At 36.6% G+C, this 21574-nt stretch overlaps 2 protein-coding genes across 5 annotated transcripts in view; one reads left to right on the top strand and one right to left on the bottom strand.

Annotated features, from left to right (window-relative positions):
* Nucleotides 1-21574, top strand: part of si:ch211-51h4.2 (uncharacterized) — a 110032-nt gene that overhangs the window by 83156 nt on the left and 5302 nt on the right. The window contains exons 15-19 of one of the 3 annotated variants that reach the window (XM_052568849.1): nt 690-792; nt 971-1040; nt 1133-1279; nt 2548-2651; nt 2722-2901. In XM_052568849.1, the coding sequence (XP_052424809.1) occupies nt 690-792; nt 971-1040; nt 1133-1279; nt 2548-2651; nt 2722-2884 (587 nt within the window). In that variant the 3' untranslated portion in view covers nt 2885-2901. Of the gene's footprint in view, nt 1-689; nt 793-970; nt 1041-1132; nt 1280-2547; nt 2652-2721; nt 3410-21574 lie in introns of those variants that run through there. The other 2 variants (XM_052568850.1, XM_052568851.1) reach the window with 2 other exon arrangements.
* Nucleotides 4203-21574, bottom strand: part of LOC127968017 (F-box-like/WD repeat-containing protein TBL1XR1) — a 54187-nt gene continuing 36815 nt past the window's right edge. For both annotated transcript variants that reach the window (XM_052568852.1, XM_052568853.1), the window contains 14 exons: nt 15527-15629; nt 14973-15118; nt 14044-14263; nt 13709-13841; nt 12235-12376; nt 12096-12159; nt 11915-12012; nt 9275-9330; nt 9038-9164; nt 8878-8952; nt 8623-8750; nt 6302-6467; nt 6113-6214; nt 4203-6028 (listed from right to left, as the gene is read on the bottom strand). In XM_052568852.1, the coding sequence (XP_052424812.1) occupies nt 6002-6028; nt 6113-6214; nt 6302-6467; nt 8623-8750; nt 8878-8952; nt 9038-9164; nt 9275-9330; nt 11915-12012; nt 12096-12159; nt 12235-12376; nt 13709-13841; nt 14044-14263; nt 14973-15118; nt 15527-15584 (1542 nt within the window). In that variant the 5' untranslated portion in view covers nt 15585-15629 and the 3' untranslated portion in view covers nt 4203-6001. The remainder of the gene's footprint in view (nt 6029-6112; nt 6215-6301; nt 6468-8622; nt 8751-8877; nt 8953-9037; nt 9165-9274; nt 9331-11914; nt 12013-12095; nt 12160-12234; nt 12377-13708; nt 13842-14043; nt 14264-14972; nt 15119-15526; nt 15630-21574) is intronic.

Here is a 21574-nt window from a genome sequence, read left to right as displayed (position 1 = left end):
GTCTCTCTGGTTTTGCTCTCCATTTTAAGGCATTGGAGATCATTTTAGCTGAACAGCCTATCATTTTTTGCACCTCTTTATAGGTTTTCCCCTCTCTAATCAACTTTTTAATCAAAGTACGCTGTTCTTCTGAACAATGTCTTGAACGACCCATTTTCCTCAGCTTTCAAATGCATGTTCAACAAGTGTTGGCTTCATCCTTAAATAGGGGCCACCTGATTCACACCTGTTTCTTCACAAAATTGATGACCTCAGTGATTGAATGCCACACTGCTATTTTTTTGAACACACCCCTTTCAACTAATTCAACTAATTGCCCAATTGCACAGCCTTAAGAGCGTGCATATCATGATTGCTGGGTCTCATTTGTTTTCTGACAATCTACTGAACCTACTGGTAACTTGTTTGCCACGTAGCAATAAAAAAATATACGAAAAACCTTGATTATTCTGGTTAGTCACATTGTACTGCTATTATTTTGAACAATACTGTATATATGTGTATATGTATGTATGTATGTATGTATATATATATATAGTTTGTGTGTGTGTACATGAATGTGATATTTTTTCCTATCTGTGGCCTTAAAGAAACCTCGCTAATAAGGCATTTCATGATTGTCTCTTTACAATGTAGCCATCAGATTCCCGCAGCACTATTTTCATGAGCTAACGTGCTTCTGCTTTCAGTCGATGGCCTCGTCTCCTCACACTGGACGGAGAACGCTGAACGGATGGCCAGGATCAGCTCACAGTGGAGGACATCAGGCCAGAGCTTCCAGCACTGCAGACGGTAAACTCTGGATTCAGCCCTGACAGATCATTTCACACACCATTTCTTACAGCTTTACAGCCCATCAGCGCACACACAGCCAGCACATTCCTTTACCCTGCTAATAAGAAAGGCTTTTGCTGCATTAAAAACACTGGCTTTGATAAATCGCAATAACTTCCGCTTTCCCTTCTTCCAGGTTCTTCAGCACTTTCATGTCCTTTTTGGCTTTCGGCCTCATTTTTGTCGTTTCAGCTTGTGATCCGAAGGTCAGTACTCATTAGAAGCTGATGTTTGGAGTTTATGCTAATAATGTGATGATTCATGTGGATTAGGTTCACATATTTCTTCTTTTATACAGCTGCAGTACATCTCATTAGAGGAAGGATGTGCACAGAATAAATATAACATCGAGCAGCCACTAGTGATTACAGAGGAAGTAGAATGCATTGATTCCCCAGGTTCAGCCACTGCTGGAAGGTTTTGCATTGATAAAAAGCTTCAACAGGTGGACTGCCAGTTATTCTTTTGCCAAAAGTGCAAATATGCATTAAACAAAAAATACAGTATTCAAATAAATTATAGATTAGGCTTAAAATGCAACATGCAGCACTTTAATTATCAGTGTTATTTTAGTATTGTATTATTATATGTATATTATATTTAGCTTTAGTCTATTTTAGTTTTAGTTTCAGTTTACAATTATTTTAGGCAGTTGATTTTTTTTCATTAAAACTGTTCTTCATTTTCCATCTAATTATTGTTAATGAAAACTAAAATAAATAACTAAAAAGATATATACTAAAACTAAATTCCTTAATACGTAATAAACAAAATAAACATTAACTCAAATGAAATAACCTGTTAAAATGTTTTACTTTCGCTAGATGCTAAGATAACATTTGTCATTTTCTTTTATTTGAACTTGAATAACTGGAATAACTAAATCTAAATATATATAAAAAAAATCATTTTATTAATTAAATAACAATTTAGACAAATAAAAAATGACAAAAAACACAAAGTGAAAATTATACACACACACACACACACACATATATATATAAACTCAAAATATTAATGATACTAAAATAACACTGATTTCTACTACCAAAAATGTTTAATAGATATAATTAGAAATATTAATTATTAAAAAAACTATTAAAGTTTTCCCATCTAATTATCTGTTGCATAGGGATATTAAAATAATAGATTAGGCTTAAAATGCATCACAACACTTGAATTATCAGAGTTATTTTAGTATTATTATTTATTTGTATATATTTTATTTATCACTTTAGCATAAACCTATTTTAGTCAATGTTTCATTTTACATTTTTTTAATTATCCATTTGATTGCTTTTTACAGTTTTTTATTGTTTACCATAACGGTTTAGTAAATTTTTGCTATTTTTATTATTTATGCTATAAAAAATAAAAAATAAAAACTGTTTACAACTCCAGGACACTTCTGTATAGGGCTGGGCAATGTGAGCAAAAATTAATATCTCTGTATTTTTTGGCTGATTTGCGGTATACGATAGCCTATATATCGTATTTGGATTAAACAAATAAAGTGAATGGAAGAATATAGGCATATATTATGTTCAGAAAAGGGGTTAAAATCACATTACATTATAACATTGCAAACTAAAAAAATATATATAATTTTTAAAGCAAAAGTTAAAGTTACTAAACTAAAAATGAAAATATTAAAAAATCACAGACTAATTGAGTATAAAGGCTATGTTTTCCATCTGGTTATCCATTGTGTAGGGATTTGTTGTGATGCTTGACAAAGTGGTCTCCTTCTCCTTGAACACGGAGGTGGGCTTGTTCATCTTCCTCATGCTGAGAGCCTCCAGATCCCAGCGTTTCAAGTGAGTAAAAGCATTTGTTCATCCATATCCCCATCCGTCCTCCTGTTTCACTCCTCCCTTCTGTTTCCAGGCATCTGACGGTGACTCTGCCGGCGAGCGAGAGACTCTTCAGGCTCCACTGGCTGCTGCCCATCTACTTCCTGTTCGCCGTAGCTTACGACGTCTTCCAGAGCATCCTGGAGATCACTGAGAACATGGCGCTGGTCCTCCACACCAACTCTTCTCTTGGATGAGAACGACTGGATATCAGGTGGGACAACATATGCTGCTGAGGTCTCTCAGGAACGGACAGTTATTACCTCACACAACACACACAACTCCGGAGGATACACACACTGATCACAGAACCAGCCCAAACGTCGTTCACAGTACCGCAGGTAAAAAAGGCCCCTAGTTCTCACAAGCTAAGACTATTTTGATATCCTCCCAGTTCAATTTAAGTTAGGAAACATATTTTGATTTCCTCAACAATACTCGGTGATTAAATCTGCAGTCGTGTCATCAAACCACAGCAACGTTCCAAGAAGAGCTGCTACAAAAAGAACTTGAAGTAAATCATGGGCTGTTATTGTATCCAGTATATAATTAGTGATTTAACGAGCAGGCTGGAGTGCTTTGACGAGGAAGAAACCACAAGACAACAGCATGAAATACAGTGATTTGATTCAAGAGGTTGGAGTTGTTTATGTATGTCTAGATCACATCATTCGGTTTTAAAACTGCACGGATTGATATTATGTAATAAATGATTGAAATACTTTCTTGGCAAGATTATGTTTAATATGGCTGCTATTCAATTATGGAAATGGTTCAACCAAAAAAATGGGAATTATGTTGACAAGAACATACATAAAATAATCTAAAACGTAAATTATAATATTTAGCTTGAGGTCTGGAAGTTGTTGTTTTTTTTTTTTTTATAAATAATACTTCTATTCAACACGGATGCATTAAATTTATCAAAAGTGAGAGTAAAAACGTGTTACAAAAGATTATATTTCAGATAAATGCCGTTCTTTTCAACTTTCTATTCATTAATTCAAAAAAAAAAAAAAAAAACTTTCCGCAAAAATATTACCCGGTTTTGAACACAAATTATATTTCTTGAATGATTTGCAAATAATTTTTTTTTTTAATATATTAAAATATAAAACAGATATTTTAAATTGTAATATTTTACTGTGTAACTGTTTTTACTGTATTTCTGATGCAGGTTTGCAGAGCATGAGATTTCTTTATATAAAAAACCCCGAACCCCAAAGTTGTATATAAGAAAAGTTTTTAAACTTACAGTGGAAAAACAATAGCAATGTCTTATCTGCCTAATTAAATGGACTTTTAAATGACAAAGCAAAGCAAAATCAAGCAATATTAACCAATGATGTTACAGTCTGGAATAATGACAAAAACACAAGTGACATTAGTAGGCATAAATAATGGATTTTCTTTCTTTAGGTAGTCTGGTTCCGTTTTAAGTAACTATAGCTGTTTAATTGGCACCATCACTTAATATTAAATAGTCAGACCAGGAGAATTAAAAAAACACAGCCATAATATCAAAATATACTTTATTTTGGACTCCAGATCTGATTTAAATGACAACAGATCAATGCAATGCAGGGGGAATTTTTGCAACCAAAAACATTAGACTGGGGAAACAAAGATCAGGTGTGGGGACATCTGAGAACTCAAGAGTGAGCAGAACTGAGGTCTAAGCTGTACACCCTCAAACCCACCTCCAGTAGTTTGTCGGGGTTTTCTTTTTTCTCCCTCTTTTTTTTTTTTTGCGTATTTACTCTTTTTATTTTATTTTTATATATATATATATATAGCTACAAAGAAATATGCATTACAAAAGTTTTTTTTTTAAAAGAGTACAAAAAGTCCAGGAGACACAGATGCAGTAAGAATAATGATTCGAAACGACAGAGGAACTGAAGGTTGTTGTGAGCAGGCAGACGCTGGGACAAAGGGACGACTCAAACACCCTTCTGTTGTCATAGGCTGTAATAAATAGTGTTCAGATGTTTTTCCACTTTTTTTTTTTAATCAGTTTCAAATCTTTAAATACGACACCTTGGTTTAAATGCAAGGTTATAGCCTAAAATATCTCTGTGAGGGACAAAAAAAAAAATTCAGAGAGAGACTTTTGCACTCTTGGGGTCTGTGACTTTTTTTTCCCCCTGGATGTCTAAACACGGAGAAAAACAAAGCACATTAGTACAGACTGTCCTCATGCAGGCCATTACTGTAAATGAACATCAGCATCCCATTAAATGTCAGTGCAGAGAACCCCAAAAGCACTAAAATAATGTCTCTCCAACGTTTGCTCAATGTTCTGTCAACAGACTTGCTATAGGTTTTGGGTTCTCCAACAAAAAATGCTTAAATTTTATATTTAGCATAATAGAGAACAAAAAAAAATACTGGAACTGAAAGACAAAATGAATTGAGTAAATAATCCAATTATTAAAACAAAGTACAAATTACGCTGATGGGTTTAATTTAAAATATTTCAAATCTAAAGCAAGTTTTTCTGTTTTCAACCCACATGTATGTCAAACTTCTGTAATTCGAACACCACGTCTACGATTGCCAAACAAAATTTGTTGGTGTTTTTAAGGGAACGTCTACCAACTAAATACAGTAGTATGAGTGAACGGATGCATTTTCTGTGATGTGCATGCCTGTTTTTGTTGTTGTGGTGGTTAATGTATCTCTCATTTGGGGGGAAAGCAGGGTTCGAGGGGAAGAGAAGATTACAGTTACACAATAGCATAAAAAGGAAAACCAAAGAACAAGGAAAATATTGATTTTTTTTTTTCTCATGTCCCCACACTGTTGAAATCACAAAACATCCAGTACCAAAAAGACTAAATATCTGTACTTGTGTTAAACGGAGGAAACCGTGAGTCTTGGAATCATGCAGCTGTGACGTCAAATCAAATGTGCGAAAGAAAGAGGGGGGGGGGAGGAAAAGAAAACGGTATGTCTGCACACTGAAACGGAAACTACCAACAAAAATTAAAATCCTTTCGTTCGTTTATTTCGATGAGATTGGTTTTGAAGAACAAATAGTAAAATATCTTCCAAATTTGGTACATATACAGTCTTCTTGTCTTTCTTTCTTTCTTCCTCTGTTATATTGTTTTTTTTTTCACCTTACAAAAGTCATTTGAATGTCTCGGGTTGGAATCACATCCTCTCCGCTCGGCTTGTGGCGTCAGCGTGCTTGTGTTTGTCTGTAGTGGCTGGCCATGGTTCAGGGACTGTAGCAGTTTGAGGGTCAGGGACAGTCATTTTGGCTATGTACACATTCATAGTCGGTCCATGGCTTCCAGCAAGCAGCGCTATTTCCGCAGATCTAATACACAAACCTACAAATGAAAGCAGGAAAATATTTAGTATAGGCATTATCAGTTACCTTTATTTGTGGTGCAGAGCACTAAACTTGTACTTACAGAGCCGTCCGACGCACTTGCTCCTACTTTGTCTCCTGCTGCATTCCAGCAAACTTCAAAAATGCCCCCCGTCCCCCTGTAGCTATGGACTAAAGCACCAGTCTGTGGAAATGAGAGCAATAAGAGTTCAGATCCAGCTGCATTTGGGCATTCTCTGGATGGGATGGATCAGAGCTCCTCTGGTCTTACCTGTGTGTTCCAGATGTGGACACATTTGTCAAAAGAGCCGCTGGCTAGATGGCGTCCGTCAGGGCTGAAGGCCACGCTGTACACGGGCTCCTGGTGTTTGGTTAGTGTGTGGATGCAGATGCCTCGATCTACATCCCAAAGCCGAACAGTGGAGTCAAAGGAAGCACTAGATGTGTCAGAGGAGAAAAAAATAAAATGTATTAGTTTTATTGAACACCACACATTTTATTAGGGCTGTAACACCAAAAAATACAGAAAATATTATTTTAATAATTTTATGACTTAAAACCACAGTAGCTTGTTACCGCCATGTCAATGAGTATGTATGTATGTGTATATATATACAGTATTGTTCAAAATAATAGCAGTACAATGTGACTAACCAGAATAATCAAGGTTTTTAGTATATTTTTTATTGCTACGTGGCAAACAAGTTACCAGTAGGTTCAGTAGATTGTCAGAAAACAAACAAGACCCAGCATTCATGATATGCACGCTCTTAAGGCTGTGCAATTGGGCAATTAGTTGAAAGGGGTGTGTTCAAAAAAATAGCAGTGTCTACCTTTGACTGTACAAACTCAAAACTATTTTGTACAAACATTTTTTTTTTCTGGGATTTAGCAATCCTGTGAATCACTAAACTAATATTTAGTTGTATGACCACAGTTTTTTAAAACTGCTTGACATCTGTGTGGCATGGAGTCAACCAACTTGTGGCACCTCTCAGCTGTTATTCCACTCCATGATTCTTTAACAACATTCCACAATTCATTCACATTTCTTGGTTTTGCTTCAGAAACAGCATTTTTGATATCACCCCACAAGTTCTCAATTGGATTAAGGTCTGGAGATTGGGCTGGCCACTCCATAACATTAATTTTGTTGGTTTGGAACCAAGACTTTGCCCGTTTACTAGTGTGTTTTGGGTCATTGTCTTGTTGAAACAACCATTTCAAGGGCATGTCCTCTTCAGCATAGGGCAACATGACCTTTTCAAGTATTTTAACATATGCAAACTGATCCATGATCCCTGGTATGCGATAAATAGGCCCAACACCATAGTAGGAGAAACATGCCCATATCATGATGCTTGCACCTCCATGCTTCACTGTCTTCACTGTGTACTGTGGCTTGAATTCAGAGTTTGGGGGTCGTCTCACAAACTGCCTGTGGCCCTTGGACCCAAAAAGAACAATTTTACTCTCATCAGTCCACAAAATGTTCCTCCATTTCTCTTTAGGCCAGTTGATGTGTTCTTTGGCAAATTGTAACCTCTTCTGCACATGCCTTTTTTTTAACAGAGGGACTTTGCGGGGGATTCTTGAAAATAGATTAGCTTCACACAGACGTCTTCTAACTGTCACAGTACTTACAGGTAACTCCAGACTGTCTTTGATCATCCTGGAGGTGATCATTGGCTGAGCCTTTGCCATTCTGGTTATTCTTCTATCCATTTTGATGGTTGTCTTCCGTTTTCTTCCACGTCTCTCTGGTTTTGCTCTCCATTTTAAGGCATTGGAGATCATTTTAGCTGAACAGCCTATCATTTTTTGCACCTCTTTATAGGTTTTCCCCTCTCTAATCAACTTTTTAATCAAAGTACGCTGTTCTTCTGAACAATGTCTTGAACGACCCATTTTCCTCAGCTTTCAAATGCATGTTCAACAAGTGTTGGCTTCATCCTTAAATAGGGGCCACCTGATTCACACCTGTTTCTTCACAAAATTGCTGACCTCAGTGATTGAATGCCACACTGCTATTTTTTTGAACACCCCTTTCAACTAATTCAACTAATTGCCCAATTGCACAGCCTTAAGAGCGTGCATATCATGAATGCTGGGTCTCATTTGTTTTCTGAGAATCTACTGAACCTACTGGTAACTTGTTTGCCACGTAGCAATAAAAAAATATACGAAAAACCTTGATTATTCTGGTTAGTCACATTGTACTGCTATTATTTTGAACAATACTGTATATGATAGTAGAACATACAGTAAGTGAAGTAGGATCGACAGAGTGGGGTGCCGATGCACTTTTTTTTTTTTTTTTTTTAAGAAAACGGTTGGAAAATGATGTTCATTAACAGGTGTGTGTGTGTGTGTGTGGTAAATAACCCAAAAAAAATATTGTCTGATATAAAATATACCAGTCAATAACTACTCACAGTAGCAAATGTGCAACAATAGCTTTCCCCAAACTTTAATTAATATGAAAATCTCCGAAGCAAATCTTTCTAAAAGTCTGTTTCCTTTAACTGAACTGGATCTGGTTTAATTTTGAATGTGTACTGTAAGTGTACTACTGAGTGTGTACTACTCTACCTGGCCAGCATTAGATTGGCATTAGGGTTGTTGGTTCCTGGACCTGTGGGGCTCCATTTGATAGTGTAGATTTCTTTGCTGTGAGCTTGCAAATCATGAACACAAGTGTCCTGTTTCATACTCCAGATCTAGGATGATGGAAGAAGCAATTATTTAGACCACCAGGACAGCACTTGCATTATCAAAACAACGGCTTAGTAGCACAGTATGAAAAAATGAATCTGAATTCATAAATAGCATTAGATGGAGTCTTACCTTAAGAGTCATATCATCAGAACACGACGCCAGCAGGTTACCAGTCGGATCCCATTTGATTGCATTAACTTCATTCTGGAGACAGAGAGAAAGAGTTTGATATTGATCCTTTTGGAAGACTGGACATGTAGGAAAGACAGGACAAGCAGACAGGTCTTACTGTGTGTCCTTGGAATGTCTTAATGGGTCGGTCCTGGCCTAGTTTGCACACATGGATGCACATGTCTGTGCTACAGGAGGCAAACGTGTTGTTACTCTGCCAGTCCACGTCCAGAGCGGGTGCTGAGGTGAGAGGGAGAAAAGGCTACAGCATAAGAGCTCTTTCCCCCAAAACAGTCAATAATATTTCTGATATGGTGAACAATTCAATTTAAACTGGAATCTGTGTGAACCTGAGTGAAACGGGAACTGCTGTTTGGCTTCCCCTGTGTGAGCATCCCAAATGATTGTTGTCTGAAGAAGAGAAGGAAATATTAAATAATCTGTGACGGGGTAAAATATACATTATATTTAAAGGTTACATTATATTATTATATACATTATACATTATATTTATATTATTTATGTTCCACTCGCAACATGTATTAACTGATAAGGATATTTATTAATTATCAGATAGTTCTCAATTTCATTTAGTTTAACAAAGTACTAAAACTATAATAAATAAAAATTTATATATATAGTTTTTGTTGTTGCTGTTTAAAAATGAAGAACAATTACAAAAAGAAAAAAAAGTTTAAATTAAAGTTAAACATTATTTTTATATTTTATTTAATACTAATATGTCAGAAACCGTGTTAATTTCGGTAACGAAGACGACGACGAAAAATATTAGTTAACTAAATTTTTTCTGTGACTAAGACGAGACGTTGACGAGCTAAAAATAATATCTGATGACGAAATTAATGCTGCGTCTTCGTTAACTAGATGAGACTGGACTATAATGTTATTTGAGGAATACTGGACATTCAAAATGCATCCTATAGGCTATTGTCCGTCAAGACATCCCTGTCATTGGATTGCGATCGGATAAGAACCATTCACATTTCTAGTCAGTATTGCAGCCACAGTGGATGGATAGACTAATAAAACGTGAACTAGCAATCTGAAACAATGGCCTCAGCACCTGAAGGAGTAGGGATAAGGTAACCAGACATCCCGTTTTTCCTGGGAGTCCCAATTCATTGTCGATTAACAAAGTTAGTTAAGGCGGGATAGGTGAAATCTTGCTGATAGAAGTGCTCTCTCTCTCACGCGCGCGCGAGCGCACGCTCCACTTCCTACGTTCTCATAAACAGCGCATGATCAGTTCTCAACGCTCAAATACACACACAACAGTCAAAACGTTTATTGTGTAGAGTATCTCACGTAAATACAGTAGGTTATGGATTAAGTGAACGTGTGTCAGTATTTCATGCATGCCTTCCATCTTAAAAGGACAGCATTCCAAATAAATACCTATCTGTCATTAATTTTAACCAACAAAAAATGTTAAATGTATACATGTTAAGTAAAACCTACAGTACCTGGAAAATGAGTTTAATTTGTGTGTCTATTGTATTTGTCTTATTGTGCTTCTTTAAATAAAAAATAATTATATATATATATATATATATATATATATATATATATAAGTTGCTCCTTTTTCACTTCGGTTAAAGGGATAGTTCACCCAAAAATGAAAATTGGCATAATTTATGTCATAAATGTCCATTTTTTTTTTAAAGATTTTCCAAATTCAGTCCTTAATTTAAATTTCTCATAAGCTTAATTGATTTGGTCTAAAGAGAAAAGAATTAATGATTATTTTTAAAATAGCAACCAAAATACATTTTGCTAACTACAGTTTAGCTAAAACTATTGACTAAAAGTAGTGACTAAAAGTTAACAAAAATGCAATGACTTTTCAAAAACTATGAAAGACTTAAATGACTCAAATGTGACTCAGGGTGCTTTCACATCTCTAGTTCGATTCATTTGGCCCTAACCAAGGGCAAACAACTATACATTGTAGCATTTTTCAGCTTTTTTAGTTTCTTTTGACACCACACTGATTGCTTTGGTCCGTACCAGTTGAAACGAACCAAAATGCAGTCACATGACAACATCCACAATCACTCATTGGCCATGACGTATTTCCTAAACTGCTTTTCGATTGGTCAGAATTTACGTGCAGGAAAATTCCAACATAAGAGGAAAAGCCAGCAAACAACACGGAGACAACACAACTATGGAGAGACGACTGCGCGGACTGGTTTTGTCCCTGGCCATAATCTATTACATTGTTTGTATACACTACAATATGCAAAAAATACATTTCTATAATGAAGCGCGGATATGGCTTGAAACCAACGTTCTAATGCACTGCAAACGACGAGCGGGAATCGCTCGTAACTTCAAGCGGAGGCATGCATTAATTCTTCTTAACTCTGACATGCTCATGGTCATCTGACCAAATTTCTATGAGGCTCCGCACCTCCTCACTACTCCAAGTTTGTCCAGGAGCTGCCATGCTAAAGTGCAAACTGTCAACAAACACTTCCTCATCCTATAATGCACAGGGCAGCTGACTACGGCAGCTGGTTTAGTCCAAAAATGATCAGTACTTTTTTCAGTTGGGTCTGTTCGAGGTCGGATCACATTCTCACCACAAGCAAACCGCTCCAGAGTTCGCTTGAAAGCGTAACGAGACCACCTCTTCAAGCAGGTCTCGGTACGCTTGTTTGGTCCGCTTTTGGTGCGCACCCGAGTGCGATTGCTGCTTTCTCACCTGCCCAAACAAACCGCAGCAAACGGGGAAACAAACTCTGGTACGATTCAACCGAACTAAATGAGGCAGGTGTGAAAGCACCCTAAGACTATTAAGCATTTTCGTCTCAAGACTAAGACCAAGACTAAATCAAAAATGCCTGCCAAAATTAACACTGATCATAAAATAACACTGCCCTGTTCTAGATGATTGTCAGGATGTTAGCACGTTGCTATCGTTCTTGGCACTTTCTTACTACACTTTACAAAATGTAGTTACTGTTCTTACCTTATCAACACCAGCGCTAAGGATAAAGTTTCCTTTTTTGTTCCATTTTAATGCGAATATTGGACCTTTATGTTGACCAAGGGTACTGGCCAAATTACCTGTGAATGAACAGTTATCAGTCTGCTGAATGGAATGAAAGAACACAGCATGTTGGCACAGAAGGCAACTGTCAACAGCTTACCATCTTTAGTCCATATTCTTGCAAAGCCGTCATAGGAGCCTGTGGCTAACAGTGTACCTTCACTCTAAGAAACACAAAGAGGAAATGTAAGTCTTTCATAATGCACAGAGTTTTAGAACAGAGTCATAGCTGAACTCACATTCCAGTCTAACGACGTGACGTCTTTGTTGCTGGGCACGTCTTGGCCACCTTCCCGTATGCAGTGCCTCAGGACAAGCTGTGTAGAGCTACTACTGCTGTTCTCGCTCAGATTCCAGATGCGCGCCGTTGAGTCTCCAGACCTACAGAGAGCCAGAGGATCAAATAACTCTGCATTCGCTGACTTTTAACTTCTACAGATACACCAGTCGCACTCTTTCTTTCCGAATATCGATACTTAAGCAATCCACTGCCAGCTTTAGGTCTTCATCTGTTTATAATACATATTCCACACTAAGGCTGGGTATTTACATTCATTTTAAGATTATATTTTTATTCACAAGCTTGTGATTAGATTAAAGGGATAGTTAACCCAAAAATGAAAATTCTGTTATTAATTACTCATCCTCATGTCATTCCAAACCCCTAAGACCTTGGTTCATAATTGGAACACAAATTTAGATATTTTTGATAAGATCCGAGAGCTATCCCTGCATTGACTCCAATGCAACTACCATATTAAAGGCCCAGAAAGGAAGTAAGGACATTGTTAAAATAATCCATGTGACATCAGTAATTCAACCTTAATTTTAAGAAGCTACGAAAACTAGCAAAAATTGTTGAATAAAGTCATTATTTAGTTTTCTTTGCACACAAAAAGTTTACAACATCACAGTTGAATCACTGATGTCACATGGACAATTTTCTGGTCCTTGAATGTGGTAGTTGCATTTCTGTCTATGCAGGGTCAGAAAGCTCTTGGATTTCATCAAAAATATCTAAATTTGTGTCCCAATTATGAACCAAGGTCTTAGGGGTTTGGAATGACATGAGGATGAGTAATTAATGACAAAATTGTTATTTTTGTGCGAATTATCCCTTTAAACTTTGATCTTAATTTTGATTCTATGTCAATTAATTTGGATAAATATCAGGTAGATTTTTCTCAAGAGGAAAAAACCTCAAACTATACTGTCAGTTGATACTTTATTTTTAAAGTTTAAAATTAACAACTGACTTGTATACGAATATATTGCACTCAAGTCAATATGTATTATAATAACAAAAATAAATGGTTAGTGATATTAAACAAGTAACAAAGCACAAAGTTTATTGCAATTATTTGGGTGGGAAGCATGCCACAAATCATTTTTAGACAAGAGATATTTTCAAAACATTCTTATACCACACTCTTTGGAATTAACTCATAATAAAAATTACAATGTGTATTTACAAATTTACATTGAATGCCACAGAAAATTTTCGGATACTCCTGTGCTTTTTTCTGTAGATTGACAGTGACGCCCATGTCTAACTCTATGATTGAAAGATACCAATCCATTTTAAAATGCCAGTATTAGCGTAGTTACTGATCTAGGTATCGGATTGGTGCATCCCTACTGTGGACTCAGCATGGATGAACAACTGAATGTGTGATGCAAAGATTCAGAAGACAAGCAGACTGAATAACTGACCCGGAGGCAAGCAGGTCACTGACAGGGTTCCAGGCACAGATGAAGACCTCTGATTCGTGACCTCTCAGCACCATGGCTTTATTCTGAGGGATCTCCACATCTACGTCCACGTCCATCATGTCTGCATGGTTATCTGTAAAGACAGAGGGTCATGAGGACTAACATAGACCCAGAAGACATCACATGACATCCGTCACTGAGAGAAAATGCAACAGCTCTCTGATTTACAGCCGCAGTACATAACCGAAAGCAAAAACATTTACACCATTATGTGAAATGTGAAAGAAAACAATGATGAACAGCGTAAGGTGATTCAGATTCATTTGATGACTCACTAGGTAAGGCGTGTGCTCCATTCTCCTCTCCGTTTGCGGTGCTTTCTCCGTTTTTGGCGTTCCCCTGCATGTTGGTACTGGTTGTAGAAGGAGCTGCGGCGGCCTGTTGCTGGGCCAGTTTGTCTCTGTACGCCTGCTGCCGAGTCTGTACGACATCAGGCATCACCGCGTCGATCAGTGACAGAGATTCAATTGGCCGCCCATCGAACAGTGTGCCATCCTACAGACAGAAATCAAAGCATCAGTCAGTCTCTCATTTAACGTTGACAGGATTTAGTGCATCATAATAAATATCACAATCTAGGTCAATCTCACTGAAACATCTCAAGGGGATGCATTTCATCAAGTATAATCAAAAGAATAAAAAAAATTATTATTATTTGGCTTAAAAAATATGAAGCCTATTTTTTTTGAAACCACTAAGACATTTGTCCATAATATCACAAAGCAAATGATATATGTATGTGTGTGTGTGTGCGCGTGTGTATGTATATTAAGAATAACACATAATTACAATAATTTAAATGTAAAATATTTAATTACAATATTTATTACCTAATCAAACAATATTTTATTAAACTGAAATTAAATATTATATAAATATCTTAAATTTAATTTCAGCTAGTTTTCAAGGAAACATTTTTTATTTAGTTTAACTTGTTGCACTGAGAAAGAAAATGCATAAAAACTATATATATATATATATATATATGTGTGTGTGTGTCTTTACTAATTATATATGTTGCACAGATATTTAAAAAAAAATACAAAAACTTAATTTAAAATGACAAAAAATATGTGTGCATGTGTTACTAAATTATTATTCTAATTTTAAGTATTAAATTAGCAAATGTGATTGTTAATTTAAAAAAAATCCTTGTTGCAGATAAGTAACGACTGATTTTGTAAATGAAGCTGTGCTCTCTCACCTCATTGATGCTGACTTCAGCCTCCACGTACTGCAGGCCCTTCTGGATGATGGAGATCAGGGCAGCAGGGGGCACTAGGGCGCCGTTGATGTTAGACTGACTGATGTGGCTCTCAATGCCGAATGTGAAGGCCGAGTGGGAAAACCCTGCCAGAGGGAATGATAAAGACTTCTTTTAGTGTGACGCTTGCTGAATCAACTTTCTCTCCAAGCTCACAGCAATGTGGAGGGTATCGTGTGTGTGTGTGTGTGTGTGTGTGTGTGTGTGTGTGTGTGTGCATGCTAACTCAAAGAACAACCTGACTGAGAACAGTGTTTTACTGTAATCAACGTTAATAGTACATATTACTATTATTAGATGTTTACATATCTGTGAGTTATTTCCAATAAAGAGTGAAAGTAATTATCTGATGGGCATTTTTTCATGTGGATCCAGAAGACATGTAGACTGTGTTTTTTGGTTTTATTAATTATAACTGTTAAAAAGCAAAAGCTGCGAAACAGTTATAGTTCTGGGGTGTTGATTTGGGCTGTCTTGAATTAAGCAGCACCTACCTGACTCCTGCAGGTATCTATACACCAGGAAATTGACCTCATCGCTGCTAATACTCATCTTCACACCTGCTTACACCATGAGGTCAGCACACAGGACACTAACCTGAGAGAGAAAAGACAAAAACAACATCAAAAATCCAGCTCAAATAATATACGGTAAAAACGACATCGGAAAAGATATGGATATTGCAAGGCTCTCTGCCTTCCACTCATAGCGTGTATAAAAAGCCTCTTTTACAGTGCAATAAGGGGGTAAAAGCTCTCTTTGTCAGCCCAAACCTGAGCGTGTACTATGCTGCCAGAGGTTACCAAAGGCTTCACAGCCCTGCATGGCTGAATAACAGATTGTAGTACCAAAAATGGACATTGCATAGTGGGGGCGCTGTTGCACCAAGACTACGGAGCAGTAAAATCATCTGCCACTGAAAGTGTTTACATGAGGGCTACTACAAAATACTTCTGTTTACTTGAGTTTGACACATGGATTCATTGTGACTTTGGCTTTACAGAGCTGCCAAAATGTCCGTTAGCTCTAACAGATGTGTTGATTTTTTAAGCGCAGGAACATTTACTTGAAATTAAACATGACCTAGATTTGACACTCTCTAAATACTGGTTAAATTGTGATTTAAAGCAGACAAGCAACACATTACACTATTAAGGTATTTTGTTTACATACAGTTTAGGGTTGTTTATTCAAATAATATTTCATGCTCGCTCTATATTTCGCCACAATTTCAAGACGTCCGCTCAGCATTGGACTTCCTCCAGAAAAGAGCATCTCCGAGCACAAACATATTTTCAGTTCCACATCGAGATGCTGCAGAACCACAAGTGGGCTTATTCTGAAAAGTGACCCATTTCCTCATGACCTTGGTGTCCGCCATTCCAGATCGCATCCTTATTTATACAGAGCAGTGAAGTGGAAAGTGTTCCCCCATTGCCCTGCGTTTAGTCATAGGATGTGGTTTGCTTGCGAAAGGGATGGTTTTAGCTGCCTCCTCAGGTTTTTTTCGCAAATTGTTTTTTTGAGCGATGGGGTTTCGTTCTGTTTGTAGACTGTGCCATCGTGTGACATAACACCTACCTGCTCTCTTCTTAACCAACTACAGCTTGTTTTTGAGTAACACTTAGCCTGCCGACGAATGCTTAATTAGCTGGCTGAACTTCTCAAACATTAGAGTTGCTCGTCTTGGGTTCCCTTCATAAAATATGCAAAAGCATGCAAATAGGAACATCATCAAAAGGCTGTGTGTCCACGCCAATCAGATAACAGAGATACTGTGGCGTCCAATCAAATCAGGTAGAACGGTGCCACTGGATCAATGCGTTTTATCTCACAGCATAGCCAAATTAAATCCCTGCAAAAGTGCAGAGTGTTCATCTATATTATCGAGTGGCTTGAGTCGATACTGAGGAGGAACGCTACCTTCCAATGAATCACCCCTGCTATTCAGGACCACCTAGCTAGTAAAACAGAGCAGGGAACTCCTGGCATTTACAGTGGGCAACATTAGTTCAAGTAAAGAAACCACGGGTGGGGAAATTCCCTTGTAGACATGAAACAAGAAAGAGCTTTTATTGAAATGGGTCACGGACCTCCATGAGATATATTGCCATGTGAGCCTCATAAATCGCCTTCAGGAATGCAAATATCACAATAAGATCTCTGCCTTGGACGACATTTTGGTGTGCTGGAGGATGCTTGGTGTGTAGCGTAATCTTCATTGTATAATCAAAGGCGGCGTGGGTTGCATAACAGTGGAGCGCATGCACTTGGGGTGAAGGAGTTTGTACTGTTATTCAAGGCTGTGGGGAAGTCTGAGAGGAAATGCTTTTTAACTGGTTTGGGTGAAAGGTATAACATATGGCTATCGAGTTACGGACTGATAACAGCCCAGTTTATAGCCATAATGTCAAAGAAGGCCATGCAGAATAGAGTCTGCTAATCAGAAACGGTGATGAAGTCATTTTCCTCCAGCTTCAGACGGATTAAATGCGGTCAAGTGGCGAATAAGAGTATCTTTCGAAATAAAATAATATAAATAATAAAAGAATACTCTTTAAATTAACACATATATTTTGGTTTTAATATAAAATAAAAAAGTAATTAAATCCATTATCAGGTACTGTAACCAAATAAATGTTTTGTACACATCTTACTTTTTCAAGAGAAAAGGGTTTTAAGTAAATTTAAAGGTGCTGTATGTAAAATTATGACTCTACTAAAGCATAAAATACCCTAATATGTTTACAGATATTTAAGAAACATGCTAAGGTTAACGTATTTGTTTATCTGTTAGGCAAAAAATGTTAGCCTGAATGCACTGTAAGTAGCTTTGGATGAAAGCGTCTAAATGCATGAATATATTTTTGTAAAAATTAATTTAATCTAAAAAAAAGTGCGATCCGGGCCGGAATGTCAGTCTTTGTTTTGGTTTGTAAAACCCGCCCACTGTGCCAATTTAGCCAACTGTATTTCAGCATCTTATTTTAAAATAAAACATCGCAAAGAACAACCTTATTTATTATGAAACATAGCATTACATCACGTTGTTGTCCACAACAAACAGTTGTTCTGCCATGGTACAAGTCCTTGTGGAGACTGAAAGAATGCCACCATCTCCTGTTCTGTCATCATCTCTAAATCATGCTCTTTGATATTTTTTTGCAGCAGTCACGGCTATAATGCTTCTCCGACAAGCAGCTTCTTTTTCTGCTTTTGCCGTAGTACTGCAGGTTACACAAGAAACATGCCCATGGTCACGGCAGACTAGCGGTTTGCATGTGATCTGCACGTTGACGTGGACAATGATGCAGAAGTATAAATGAAAACTGATGCACAGCCTACGGCGTAGAAGCTAAGGCATAGGTCTGATGCAGAAGTATAAACCAGCCTGAAGAATGTCAGGCTGATGATGCAAACAGTAATATTTTGAAAGCACCACAAAGCCAGTGTTTACACTCTTCCTTATGTCAACATCCAGCTGAATGACTAACAGTAGTCTCATTGAACTGAAAGGAGAAAGTATTTTAGCATTGAAAACCTACACACTTAACTATTTAGAAGAGGCTGATTACACCTTTCGGTATGTGTGGCAGTGGTACTCTGGGCTTTTCACACGACTCCCTTGACAACAGTGAACTTGATCCTCTCAAACCTCTGAGGGCCTCAGTGAACAATGAGAAGCTTGGAGAGCTTGTGTTCTTGTGTAACACTGACCGTTGGACGCAAATTCCTCAAGACACTCGTCACAGTCAGTGTTCCACTTCCACCAATTAAGCACAAAAGAAAATATCCCAAAGCCTAAGCACTAAGAATCTGTCTCAAGAGTGCCATGAATTGAGGAGATTATGTTTGACCTGCTTTCCAAGCAATAATACAGACAGATAAACAACTGATTACAAATGAACAAATGATTACTCCTAAAATTCACACAATCAAAGCATGTTTAAGTAGATGTGGGAGGAAAAAAGGACCAACATATAGTTCTGGCCCAATCTCAGATTATTGCTGGTGCCTATACTCTGGTGTCAGGCTGGTCGAGCGCGGAGCAATGTTTTAAAAGCACTCCAGTGCACACCTTCGCTTATAGTTGCTTTTACGTTATAGTTGATTCTAAAGTGTCAGCACTTGAGATAAACATTTAAATATAGTTATATTTAATTCATCCGTTACATATGCTAAAATATGAATGACTTCATAAAAAAAATAAGAAACAACAAATATTAAAAAGATTATTAGAAATTATTAATATTAGAAACTGTATTTACAAATGAATTACACAAAATGGTATGTAGCCATAAAGTACTGTGCATCAATTCTGTAAACATTGCTTCATATTTAAAGAATAACAACAACAAATATATAAAAATGATGTTGATGTTAACGACAAAATAAATTAGAAAATATTTAATATATGAATAAAAATATTAAATGCAACCATGTATTGTAATAATAGGGCAAGTCATAAAACACTACTTTATTAATTAAAAAAACTATGCTATTCTTATTATTATCTTATATAAATTACACTGTATGCACATATACACACACACACAAAGCATATTAGAATGATTTCTAAAGGATTGTTCGACACTGAAGACTGGAGTAATGATAATGAAAATTTAGCATTGCCTCTCAGGAATAAATTACATTTTAATATTTGAATGAAAAACATCAAAATAGTATTTTCACAAAAAAATTTCTTATATTTTTGATCAAATAAATGAAGACTTGATGAGCACAAGAAACTCCTTTGGAAACAAACAAAATCGTTCAGATCCTAAACTTTTGAACAGTAGTGTAAATATGCATACATACATACATATACACCCACAAACACACACGTTAGGGATATATATATATATATATATATATATATATATATATATATATATATATATATATATATATATATATATATATATATATATATAAATAAAATACAATATAACGTACTATATAATAATTTCATACAATTTTAATTGTGTTTATATTATATTCCTCATCAAACACTTGTAAACCAAAGCAATGTCACAGCAAATAACAGAGCAGCTCTGAAGCAGACATGCTAACGTCACCCTGCATCCAGACAATAGTACCATTTTTCTTCCTCTTTTCAAGGCAATTATGTCAACACCATTTCCACCAGACGCTTTTGGAGAAATCGGCATATGGTTCGCATCCCTCCATCAGCATCTAACAATCAGGTCGAGTCCAAAGGCAAAGCAAGCCAGTCAATCCGGCAGGAACCATGACCTTTGCTTATTAGATGCCATACGCTAGCGAATGCTGTCACAAGCGATTAGGACAAATGATGGACTAAACTGCTTGTGATGCAACCTACTCTCCGAAGGGCGAAAAATCAAATCAAACTGGACCAGCGAGATTAACGCGTAACCTCACCTGACCTACTTTAGGATCTGGATCCATCAGTGTCTGTCTGAACATGGAGGGGTGGGGGAAATATGACACATCAGGAGCATAAATGGATCGCCCTACTCTTCTTCTTTTGTGTGAATTGTCCTAGAAGCAGGTCAATGGATCACACTGGCTGTGGTCGAAAACGTATACATCCACCATAGGCCTCAAAGTGCATTTTATTAAGAATCCTTTAACCGCTGCCCTGCAGATGACAGCTCTGCCATAATGGATCCATCAGTTACAAACACAGTGTTTGCACTCTTCAGTATGTCATCGTATAGCTTAAATATAGTCATCTCTGCACACAAGAGAATGTATTTTAACATCCAGCTCATTTCCTATAAAAGCATGTAACCACAGACACTATGGGATCATTAAACAGTCTTGTTTCGGTTCCAAGTTGAGTTTAAGTCATTCTGTAAAGGACAAAAGACTCTAAAGCATTTAAAGCCAATTGCATTTCCAACAGTGTTTAAGCAGCCAGCCTTCTTCAAAATCACAAAAAAGAACATCATGGAGTTGAAATGTATGACTTTTAAATAAACACATTTTAATGCAAATGAAAGATTACCTCTATACACTCGGTTTTAAAAAAATCCTTGATTAATGTTTTTTTTATATTTTCGATTTTCTGAGATTGTTTGCAATGGCTCACTTGTAAAGTGATTAAAACATTTTTTTTAAACTCTCATACCAGAATCAATTTGCTACTATGGTTTGTAACTTAAACTAGCTTACAAATCAGTATGAAAATGCCACAGAATTGCACATTTACAGACACGCTGCTTTGCACATGTATTGAACGCTTGAAAGTTGGCTCTCGTTCACAATCAAAAGTAAAGATGATTGCAGATATATCATGTAGAAGTCATATTTTAAAGAAATAAACAAGAAATTATATTTTACAAACTGAAAAGTAATTTTTTTGGTGATTATTAAATATCACAACGATTAAGGTGGATCTGATGGCATTTCATTAACAAACAAACAGCCTGCATCTTTTGACAAATACAATGTTGAAACCTCCATTTTTATGCTGTTGCATGGCTAATTTTTGTAAACCTAATTTTAAATCTTTGAAGGTGTCAAATCCTGAGCCCAACAGCTCAAAGTAAACACCA

The sequence above is a fragment of the Carassius gibelio genome, chromosome B11, assembly GCF_023724105.1.
Source record: "Carassius gibelio isolate Cgi1373 ecotype wild population from Czech Republic chromosome B11, carGib1.2-hapl.c, whole genome shotgun sequence".
NCBI classification, from domain to species: Eukaryota; Metazoa; Chordata; class Actinopteri; order Cypriniformes; family Cyprinidae; genus Carassius; species Carassius gibelio.
The sequence above is the reverse complement of the archived record's forward strand: the minus strand, read 5'-3'. Positions and strand labels throughout refer to the sequence as shown.